Below are 12,495 nucleotides of genomic sequence, written 5' to 3' on the forward strand. Positions count from 1 at the left end.
ACATTATCAGTTATCTGGCTTTCACAGGAGTGTTCACAGTGTCCTCCTCTTGTTATACCCCATTGCAGGCTGCAGGGTATCCACATTTTTCCATATACAGACAACTTGGTTATCGTTGCCGAGTCTTTTTCAAAGTGTCAGGAAATTTCTCTTGAGTGAGTGATGTCTGACACAAGCTGGGATTCTAAAAGAACATTCAAAATGGAATGTCAACTAGACACCTCATTTCCAAGAGCTGTACTTCCATATGAAAAACTAGATCTTTCTTTAGATGTGTTTTTCTGGTTTTGCATTCAGACTTCAGTCACTGTGAGGGAATACCTCAGGATTTTGGGTTTCTTGACATCTGTGATTCTCGTGATACCACTGGCAAGATTCCACATGAGAAAGATACAGTTGTATCTGATGAAATCTCTGTTTCCAGCATCAACACCCTTTATCTTTTCAAATCCCAGTGCTTGGGATTGTCAGAAGAGAAATATTTTGATGGAGACAACAAATATCCTTAAATCCAGATCTCCTTCTCCCTCCATGCTCCAGAGCATCAGACAAAACGTGCTTCAACAAAATATTAGTTTATGGGTATGCACACTTATGCAGTCAGCTTATTGTATGTTTTTTATTTTTTATATTTTTTCCTGTAACAGCTTTGTATGTTTTTCAATTGAATTGTATAGGCTATATAGGTCACATTAAAGGTGTGAAAAGTTTTGAAATGATTTATTGTGGTCTCATTTTTTATACACAAAAAAAACTGGCATTTTAACAGGGGTATGTAAACATTTTATATCCACTGTATAGCAATATATGTGAAGTATAATGTTTGTTAATTTGTTAATACAGTTTGATTACTTTTATATAAATGTAAATTTGCCTATGTCACAAGTGATAATTCAATAAAGGTGTTTAAAAAAAAGTGCTAGGGTTGTGGGACACCAAGGACAGATGCAAGCACATAAACATCAAGGAGATGCTTCCCTGATTAAGACACTCAACTATCTGAACCCTCTTTGGTCCCTAGGACCTCTTCAAGTGGGTACAGACAATACCACAGTCATTTGGTACATCAGCAAGCAAGGGGAGAACCCGATTATACCCCCTTTGCACACTAGCCATGTTAGCTTGGGATATAGCTTCACAACACAGACTCTCTCTACAAGAATCCTAAATTCTGTTAGAGCAAAATTGTGCGGCAGACAAGCCACAGGCATTGCAATGGAGGAAGCCATGGCCTACAGCTTAACCAACACAGCTATGTGAAAATGGGAATAGGAAGTAATTAAAAAATACAGATTATTCATTATGATAAACTGTTATCGCTTCATGTACGACATTTTCATCATATGGGAAGGGAGAGGAAATACCTAGAATTTTTTTTGTTTATATGGCACTCCACCTTATTTTTGTGATTTATAACAGAACACAGTTATTACTTGGTAAATTTCTTAGACTTTAAATTTATAAAAGACTCCAACACAGGCACACACTAACAACCTGTATCATAAACCAACCAGGATAAACTTACTGTTACATAAGAGTATACAGCCACAGATTACAAAAAGGAATGTCATCAATGCACCAATTGGAATGTACCTGGCTAGACATCTCCAGCAGCTGGAGAGACCACAAAGATACCTAACCAAGAGGATTACTGGCCTCAAACAGTTGCCCTATGCAGCATGTTTGAAAAAACTAAGACTGTTCTCTGTTGCATACCGCTTTCTCAGAGGCGATCTCTGTCTAACGTACAGAGTCATGTCCAACCCAGAATTGTTGAACATGCTCCATCTTAGCAAAACCAAATCTACTCGAGCTACACGCTGTAGGGATGTAAACCTCAACACAACAATGAATAGAACATGCTGGAGGGATAGATTCCCTTCGCAGAGACTTCCCTTACTATGGAACAGGGTCCCGATCTACATAAGACAGAGCCCCTCACTATCACTCTTCAAGAAGAACCTTGATGAGTGGATGGGTAACAGAAAGTTCACACCGGGGATCACACCAACAGCACTACTAGATAGGGGCCAAGGGTACTAGCTGCTAGTACAAGGGTCTAGGGAATTACTAAAGGGGCGGTGAATACCGCACAAAGTGGCTGAGCTAATATATGCCTTCGGCAGATAGCCCAGTACCAACTTATGAACCTATAAGTCATAAGAAATTGGGCTGGCTCGATTCTCAAAAGTGTTCACATATTTTGTGAAAAATCTGTAGGACATCCTAAGACACTTAGTTATTGGCTACACCAGTTGTATGCTCCATACCATCTTCATCTCAGTAAAGGACCTAATACTTAACAATGATCGAAACAAACCCACAGACAGACTATTGAGAAATTGCAAGGGATTTTACAGAGACCCAAAATAAGAGACTAGAAAGAGGAGCATGACCCTCATATAGTCTAATGATTACAAAGAAATTAGTACTTATTATTAGTGACTGGATGATAATCACTGACAACAAACAGCTCAGTAAATACTTGAACCTGCACCCAGTTTCATTTTTAAAATGGCCAAAAGATAATATATTACGTAGAGAGCAAGACTACAGAAGAAAGACACCTCCCCAAGGACTCTCACAAATGCAGTCCCACCTGACTGCAAATATTATGGACTCATGAGTGGTTCTGATCATTTAAATCTGCCCTGTCTCTGGCATGAAATGGTGAAAGCTTTGACACAGTGTAGTTTACAGGGGCAGGTGCAACTCTGGAACTATTTTACGTGGGCATAACTGTAAACAAACTGAAAAGATGTATACCCAGCACTTACCTGAAATTGTTAAAAAATCTTTAGGAAGCACTCCATAGCTTTTCCTGATCACAGATGTTTCACATTCTGGCAGCAGTTGAAATTGGACAATTAGAGGGGAATAAGGATTGCAGACTCAAGACAAAAGAGTTGGAATAGCAAATAAGGCTGAACGCTTACAGGGCATCAGGCATGAACACCAGCTGTTCTATCAAAAACATTTTGGCTTTATGTAAACTAAACCACATGAATTATTACTATAAGGCAGCTCACAAAATTGGCATGGAGATTTTAACATTTGCAGCCCAAGGAACAAAAAACATTCCAGCAGTAAGTTAGCACCTCAGTCACTTTGAATTTCAACAAAAGATCATGACCATTGGTTCTGCAGGGTACACAACTCACATTGGAAGCTGCATCCACAAAACAGTGGCCCAGCCTATAGAATCAAAATCTCTTGAGTGGATGCCATGCCTTGGATCAGAACCCCCCTTTTAACCACCAGGAATGCCAACCCTAACCCTCTTTTATTCTTCAGTCAAGTGGCAGCTAAGAGGCACTGACAACAGAAAGGCCATAATGATGGCAAGCCACTGTACCACCTAAAGATGGGAAGGACACCTACACCTTCAGAAGTTAGAAAACAAGTTAGGAGTAGTGTATTATTTTCATGCACTTCCAAGACCCTGAAAATAGCGATTAAAAAGCATACCAGGACACATCAAAGAGACCATGATCTTCCCTTGAATGGATCTGTGCAACAGAGAAAGATAACCCAGCAGCCGGAACCAATACAAGAACTAAAAAAGACATGTTTACTCTATTGGAATCTCTCATTTTTATTTTGATGTTACTAATTCTGTTCTTTTTAACAGTAAAACACTTTTAATTTGGGTAATGTTTCTTGAATATGATTCGGTGGTTCATCTGTTTTTTTTTTTTTTTTTAAGGGAGAGGTGAATATTATCCTCTGGTGTAAACTGTGTATACTGTTTTCAGATTAATTCTTCATTGATTTAGACCGATACTTACTGATGCTTTCCTTTGGGAGCCTGTAAGTTATAAGCAATTTTGGCTTGTTAAATGTTTTTTTTTTGATGGATTTAACATTTGGGTTGAGATTCAAGAGCTGTTTATTTTTATTTATAACTGTAACATTACACAGATATGAAGATATTTTCTTCTGGAGAAGTCAAGGAAAACATTAAGAGAAGGTTGGTCACAAACAAAAAGATGTATTTTTTGCACCACAGGATATGTGGCCCTGAGCTAACCTCTTTGGCCAGCATGAAAAAATGCCCTATGCAAGCAGGCAGTTAATACCTTTGCTCTGAATGTCTGTAGCAAGAACATCAGGTAGGCTAGCTCGATTTTGATGTACAATCAGCTTATTTTTATTTTTTATTTTTATGTTTTTTTATCTCTTTTTGCAAGATGCCAGTCACGTAAAAGCAGGCAAGGCAATGACATCAAGCTAAGAATGATTAGTCAAATGTTTTTCCCAAGCACAAGGGAAAACAAAACAAAACAGGCGGATGTAGCTCAGATAACAAGGGAAATAAAAAGTGTTAACGTCTGAAAAGATGATATTAGTAGAAGTCACTCAGACATTAGACCCGTAAATGAGGGCAAGGTATGCTCATTCTATTCAGAGAAAGCCTATATTGTAATGGCATTTTAATATATATGATGGAGCCGATAAAGCTAGTTTGGAGCGAAAGACCTCCACAGGTATAGATTTATTTGGTTATCTCACTTTAAGCCTAGATCATAATCTTTGTAACACTCAGGGTAGATGTTAAAAAGCACCTATACATACTGGATGTAATTGATAGTAACATTATTTGTGAATTGTACAATAGCTGAGGATGAGTGAGTAGAGGGATAACTGGTCTCAACAGTGTACCTCCCATTGGCCATCCACAGAATATGTGCAAATCAAAATGTAAGATTCTCTCCTACCTATCTCTCAATTGCCCAGATTTTCACAGAAGTCACTAAGTAATGATACTTTTTTGAGTTTCAGACTTTATATCCTTCAGAAAATGCATGCTAATGCAAAAGCTAGTACTGTATCAGGTTCCTAAGTTTATCATCATCATCTTCTTTCGGCTGTTCCCATTAGGGGTCACCACAGCAGATCACCTGTTTCCATTTCTTCCTGTCCTCTGCATCTTGCTCTGTCACACCAACCACCTGCATGTCCTCTCTCACCACATTCATAAACCTTATCTTAGGCCTTCTTCTTTTCCTGTTACCTGGTAGCTTCATCCTTAGCATCTTTTTCCCAATATACTCAGCATCCCTCCTCAGCACATGTCCAAACCAACGTAATCGTGCCTCTCTGGCTTTGTCTCCAAACCTTCCAACCTGGGCTGACCCTCTAATATACTTAGTCCTAATCCTGTACACCCTCGTCACACCCAGTACAAATCTTAACATCTTTAATTCTGCCACATCCAGCTCAAACTCCTGCCTTTTTGTCAATGCCACTGTCTCCAACCCGTATAACATAGCTGGTCTCACTACCCTCTTGTAGACATTCCCTTTCACTCTTACAGGTACTCGTCTGTCACAAATCACTCCTGACACTCTTCTCCACCCACTCTATCCTGCCTGTACTCTCCTCTTCACTTCTCTTCCACACTCACTGTTACTCTGAACTATTGACCCCAAGTATTTAAACTCATCCACCTTTGCCACCTCTACTCCTTGCATCCTCACCATTCCTCTATCCTCCCTCTCATTCACACACATATATTCTGTCTTAGTCCTGCTGACCTTCATTCCTCTTCTCTCTAGAGCATATCTCCATCTCTCCAGGGTCTCCTCCACCTGTTCCCTACTCTCACTACAGATCACAATGTCATCTGCAAACATCATAGTCCACGGGGACTCCTGTCTGATCTCGTCTGTCAACCTGTCCATCACCATTGCAAATAAGAAAGGGCTCAGAGCTGATCCTTGATGTAACCCTACCTCCACCTTAAACGCATCTGTCACTCCCACCGCAGACCTCACCGCTGTCACACTACCCTCGTACATATCCTGTACCACTCTTACATCCTTTTCTGACACTCCTGACTTCCTCATACAATACCACAACTCCTCTCTAGGCACCCTGTCATATGCTTTCTCTAAGTCTACAAAAACACAATGCAACGCCTTCCGACATTCTCTGTACTTCTCCATCAACACTCTCAGAGCAAAGATCGCATCTGTAGTGCTCTTTCCTGGCATGAAACCATACTGCTGATCACTAATCATCATGTCCCTTCCTAACCTTGCTTCCACTACTCTTTCCCATAACTTCATGCTGTGACTGATCAATTTAATCCCTCTGTAGTTACTACAGCTCTGCACATCACCCTTATTCTTACAAATCGGTACCAAAACACTTTTTCTCCATTCCTCAGGCATCCCTAAGTTTATAACAACAATATTTAAAAATTGTCCCTATTTTTGGGCCTTTGTTCCCACCCCCAACCCCATTCTTTTTTACTTTGTCCAGATTTCTTTTACAAAGGGGTTGAAAGCTGTCTCCTGTCATTGAGCAAGAATCCAAGGGAACAGTCTGAGATGGTTATCCATATGTTGACCCTCCTATTTTGTTCCAAGATAATTAAGACTGATATTAAATAGATACTTTCACAGTGGTACTCATCCATCATTAAATAAAGGTATTTTGAAAATTAATTCTAAGTGTTCAGCATCTCATTTTTGACAGGAAGTACTAGCATTCGTATCTGGGGTTTGCAGGAATTGCAGCACCAGTGGCATGTTACCACTGCTGGCATAGGATAAAATCTCCATGTTTGGATTTATCCCTTTTTCTTTTTTTACGTTCAGCCTGAAACTCCAAATGCTGGGGATTCAGGAGGGTAAATGGGACCTATAACACCCTCAGTGGGACTTAGGTTTTAAAACTGTGTTTTCAGGAACTTGGCTCAGCAGAAAGCTTTCCCAGTCAGCAAATCTGCAAATGTCAGGAAGTATGAAATTCTCTCAAGCTAGGTTTTAATGAGTTAAGTTTTTGTCACCTTGACATAGTCATTTGTTGCTGCTTGAAGAATCTGTACATCTGTACACTTTTATACTATTTTTACAAGACCCTTTCTTAAAGAAATATAGCATATTTTTATCTGGCAACAGCAGGCCTTTGAAGAAATACTCATTTATCATTAAAGATACTCTTCCACCATCCTTCTGTAGGATTTAGATTTTTAACCTGTATAATAAGCCATATATAGTCATTTGCTATTACTGTATGTATATGATATTGTACTGGGTTTAAATATCAGATGTTAAGTTTCTTATTAAAAGATCTGAAGGTGGCATGTGACAGTGCTGCTTCCATATGAGACATCTAGCACATGAGTAGCAGACTGAGGTAGGTGTTCCTGACTTGCAAAAACACCTTTAGCTGCTTAGAAAAAAAATGGCCAGTTACTGTCATCAGTGAGCAGAAGTCCGGAGAAGCCTGCATGTTATGCTGCTGAAATAGTCATCTTCCAATACCTGCTATTAGGATTAGTGCCTCACATAGCAACATGATACTTACGACTGTTCATGTACTAATCCAGCTTTAGCATTCATTACCACCTCCCCCCAATGTTATTCTGTGATCCTCTGCTACTTTTTTTCAAGTTTCACAGCACTGTCATACTTCTCTTTCTGGGATTTGAGTAAAATATGCCTTGTACTGAAATTAGGCATCCAGACTTGTTCACTGATATGCTTGTGAGTAACAGCCAATGTACGATAGTACTGGATTAAAACATTCTTAAAGGTGTGTATGTTATACATTTCCTTTACTGATATTATGCTGGCTTTTCTATCTTGCCGTCTTTGTTGTGCTTTCAGTACTGTGATGTCCTCCTTCAGTAAAATAATTCCTTAAGAGGTCACCTTTTATTCATGTTTTTTTAATACTGCATTCCATTTTGTGTCCGTGTTTAGATTCTCTTCCCCAACACTGCTTTTTTTCTGTGCAAAAAAACAGAACAGAGGTAATGTAAGTTACGGTCACTTTTTTTTTTTTTTAATTTTGGCAGCTATCCCAAAAGTGTGCACTGCATTAACCAAACAGTGTACTGTATAAATCTCAAGTTCCTGGCTTTGGAGTTATAAAGATGTATGTGGCTATGGATTCTTAATTTTACTAAAGAAAGGTGGGAATATTCTGGAAGATGAATCATGGTTATATACTTGCCTCCCTCCCTGCAAATATAAAGTATCATAAAATGTACGTGGCTAATTAACTTCATAATCAGTCTGAGCATCATCTAACAAGAATGATCATATCTGTGGCATAAGATTCCCATCTCATACTTCCTATCTGCATTAATGAAATAAATTGCAACAGTTAAGTTCTATTTTGAAAGTATCAAATGAAAGAAGTGTATATTCTGTGTGATTCAACTCTTAGATTACTTTATGTGAGAGACTAGCTAATACAGTATTTACATTTGCTGGTAGTAGAGCCTGTGAAGCATACAGTGGTACTCTGAAGTGTGGTTTAAAAATTTCAGAAAAGCACCAAGATATGCAAGTATCTGTTAGAGCTGCAAGAAGAAGAAAACGATTCAACATTTTGTTTCTCTTTTGCAGATTAAACTCTGGTATGACAAAGTTGGTCACCAGTTGATTGTTACGGTACTGGGGGCAAAGGATCTTCCTTCAAGGGAAGATGGCAGGCCTAGGAATCCTTATGTTAAAATTTACTTTCTTCCAGACAGAAGGTAAGACAAGACTCAAAATATGTAATTGTTCTGATTATTTTGCCTTTTTTATATATCAGATAATTTTAACTGATGGTGAACAGCAGAAACAAGCTGAGATGACTGCCCAACCCTTTAGTGAAGAAAATGTTATTTTCAGAGGATGTCCTCTTTTAGGCTCCCTTCTGAAAGCCAAGAGCCCAAAAAATGTGAATCCTTAAATGTGAAAAAAATTGGGATTTTTAAGTAAGTGATCTGATTTTTGTCAATCTTCACTGAGGCTCGGAACAGACTCAGCCATTTATATCATTTGTCACCTTCCAAACTGTCGAGCCGGGCTCTACCCATAACGCTCCTCATAAAATGACCTCAGATCTTGTTTCCCACTTTGGCTGTCAGACACGTTCAACCTTTCTCTCGAGCCTTGGCTTATGGTTAAGTATGTTTTTTGCCTATTTAAAATCTCCTTTTGAATATTTTTCTTGATTTTTTCCTAATAGCGCTCTTACTGTCTACTTGCTTCTCTCGTTTTAGCTTCTCCTTAGCATGAGTGTGTATTTTTCCCGCTTTCCATACTACTGTTGGTAGTACAAGTACCATTTTTGGTATATCCCTTACCTTTTTAAAGTATATCTTAAATACCATTGTTGGTATTTCCTACCCCTTTTCTTCTTATTCTCTTCTAAAAAAAACTTTGTTTCTATCGTTTTCTGCCAAACTGTGTGTGAGACTGTTAGCATTATGGCTGAAAAACAAGTTTCTCCAGCTAAGTCCTCTAAAGGCACCTCTGGGTTTAAAAGGTGTCAGAAATGCCAGGGCAAAATGCCCAACGCTAACAGGTATACCCTGTGTGTCTATTGTTTGGGGAAAGTCCACTTACAAGAAAGTTGCTCAGTTTGTCATGGTTTTTCTACCCATACACTTACTGAGCGTAGGAACAAATTGATACTTAAGGGACTTTTAAAATCTGATTTCGAATAGGCCATTTCTGGGTCAAGAACTAAATCCAGCACATCATCATCGTCATCATCATCCTCTTCTTCCACTAGTAAGAAACGACCTTCTTCACTTCCAAGTACCTTGGAACCATCCAAGAAGGTTTTTAAAGGGCCTTTGGTGCCAAAGAGTTCTTTGGCACTGAAAGGTATATCTGAATCGGCACCTACAAATTTATCCGAGCCGACAGTGAGTTCCTCAGCACACACAGAGATTTTGGTGCCAGAACAGTCAAAACTGCCTTTGCTCCCAAGGACAAAATATTCTCAAACTATTTCCCCATCTAAGGATAGGCCACCAAGCCTTTTCCTCGAAATGAAACCCCCTAGGTCTCCTTCGACTGCATCGATTCAATCCACTAAGAGTCTCAAAGAGGCTGACATTATGAGACTGGTGGATCAGCTCCTGATGGCAAGGGGATTGTCCTTGGTTCCAAGCCACTCTGGCGTCAGAATCAGCCTATCTGTGGCACCACCTGTTCCTCCTCCTCCAACGCCTGTTGAGTCATTGGGGCCCTCAGTTTTGGTAGCATCCTGTTCTCCATTTCTGAGAGCTGTCTTGAGCTCCACCGGGCTTTCGGCACCAGAGTCCTCCCAGAGTCGAGACTGTTTGGCTGGGTCTGAAGTCAGGGGTCAGTTTCCTTAACTTCGGAGCCATCCATGTCCATTGGTGCCATAGTCTTTGTAGTATCAACCCAGGCTTCTGATTCGGGGGTCACCTCCTCAGTGTGGGGTGTGACCTTGGTTCTGAAGGAGTCTGTTTCGGTTCTGGGTTCTCATCCCTCTACGGGGCGGGCTGGTGTTCCGGATCATGGAGAAGGCTTTGTCCATTGGGGATTCACAGTCTTTGCTATCCCTTTCAGGACTGGTTTCTACATCCCTTCGACCAGAGCTGCCATCCTTCTCATTCACAGGACAGAGGGCACAGTATTCCCAGGATAAACCCACTTTGGTGGTTTCCTCTTCAGACACTTCCCTGGATCATCTACCCATGAAAGTACCTGTGAAGAAGAAGTGGAAGAGGAAGCACTTAGACTCCCCAGAGGAGTTTTTCACTGAAGATACCGATTTTGATGAAGGGGAAGGTTCTCCAAGGTCACCCCCCTGATGATGTTTCCTTCGGGACATCTTAGAAATCCTGAAACAGAGGGGTGGCTGGTCCTCCATCTAGCCTTCCTCGGAAGAGTCTGTATACCTAGAGGCTCTTCATGCCCAACCCTCTACTTCTTGGATCTCTCCACCCACTGACGATCTCATTAAGTTGATCACTCAGCAGGCTTGGAAGATGCCTGATTCCATCGAGCCAATCCCCAAGAGGGCTGATCGTATCCTGTCAGCCCACAAGGATAAGCCACACTGGTGTAAAGGCATACTCATTGAAGCCATGGTGATAGCAGCAGCCATGAAGAAGGAACTTGCTAAGGAAAGTCCGTCTATCCATCCTCCTCACAAGGAGTCGAAAACTTTAGATAGGTTTGGGAAGGGAGTTCATGCTTCAACGACCTTCACTCTTAGGTCTTTGAATTATATGGTGCTCTTTACAAGATTACAGAGGGAGCTGATCAAAGAGCTATCGGATACCCTCTCAGGATCAGTGGCTGAAGGGGTATGGGACAAAGTTATCTCTCAGCTACGAACCCTTGATGCGATTTCTAACTCATCCATGAGGCTGATTGCTCACGCAACTGAAGGGATGATCAGAGGAGTATAGCCATTAGAAGGCACTTCTGGATGTGCTTGTGTGACTTTGAGGAGCCATTTTTCGTCAACGCTTCATTTGATGGCACTCCCCTTTTTGGTCCCAGGGAGCACTAGCCAGATGTGGAAAAGATGGCAAGACCATTTCTGCTGTAGGAATATGTTTCTGCACTCCTCAGTGGCCTTATTTGAGGAACCAGAGAAGTGTGAGACTGTGGTTTAAAAAATCCAAAGGGCTTTTTTAGGATTCACATGGCAAAGACTTTCCCCAGGGCAGAGGGTGAAGTAATGGAAGATGCGTCTCCAGAGGCAGAAATGGACTGCAAAACCAGGGGTCCAGAGATCTTTCTCGGGTACTTCCTGTAAGCACCTCTGAATGGGGGCCCAATTGCCCTCCTCTAGATTCAGTCAGGGAGCGACTTTCTCTGCACCAGTCCACCTGGCAACTATTAACTATGGACAAATGGGTGCAGAGAATAGTATCTAGAGATTATGAAATCCCACTGTCATTACCCCCAATCACCCAGAAAAGACTCCTGGATGTCCCACCCACTCACAGGATAGCAGCAGTCCTAGAAATTCAAAAACTGCTCGACAAAAGAGTCATCCAAAAAGTCCCACCAGACCAAACAGGATCCGGGTTTTACTCAAGGTTCTTTTTAGTGCCCCAAAAAACAGGGGACTGGAGACCCATTTGGATCTCAGCCAGTTCAACAAAGTAGTTCAGTGAACCAAATTCCAGATGGTCTTGGTAGAGTCGATAGTTCCATTCTTGAAAACAGGCTATTGGGTGTGCTGTGTAGACCTCCAGTACACATATTACCATATAAAAACGGGCAAACGCTCCAGGAGGTTCCTGCACTTCCAGCTGGGAGCCAGTCATTTCCAGTTCAGAGCACTGCCCTTTGGATTCATCACAGCCCACAGGGTGTTCATCAAATGCATGACAGTGGTTGCAGCTTATCTCAGGCTGCAGGGCATTTGAGTTTTTCCATACCTCGACGACTGGCTCCTTATTGCCACCACCAGGTGTCAGAGCAGGCAAGAGATTATACTCTGCACCTCTGTGCATCTCTGGATGTAACAATAAATTTTGACATGTTTAGCTTACAAACTTCTCAGCAGTTAGAGTTCATTGGAGCCCGCTTAGACACTGCTACAGGAATTGCTTCTCTTCATCCAGAAAGACTGCATTACCAGGCTATAATTCATACCACACCTTTCGGCCACCAAACCCAGACCGAAACACTAAAGGTGGAGACGTGTCCATATTCATTAAGGATATCCACACCTCCAAGCTAGTGGCTCAGCATAATGCATCCGAGA

General features: G+C 41.1%; 1 protein-coding gene across 3 annotated transcripts in view; it reads left to right on the top strand.

Annotated features, from left to right (window-relative positions):
• The window catches only part of RIMS2 (regulating synaptic membrane exocytosis 2), a 6,281,053-nt gene that overhangs the window by 2,847,490 nt on the left and 3,421,068 nt on the right, over window positions 1–12,495 (top strand). For all 3 annotated transcript variants that reach the window (XM_044065683.1, XM_044065685.1, XM_044065684.1), the window contains one exon: window positions 8,367–8,497. In XM_044065683.1, the coding sequence (XP_043921618.1) occupies window positions 8,367–8,497 (131 nt within the window). The remainder of the gene's footprint in view (window positions 1–8,366; window positions 8,498–12,495) is intronic.

Source organism: Protopterus annectens, chromosome 3.part0 (assembly GCF_019279795.1).
Source record: "Protopterus annectens isolate FY-2018-M chromosome 3.part0, PAN1.0, whole genome shotgun sequence".
Taxonomy (NCBI): Eukaryota; Metazoa; Chordata; order Ceratodontiformes; family Protopteridae; genus Protopterus; species Protopterus annectens.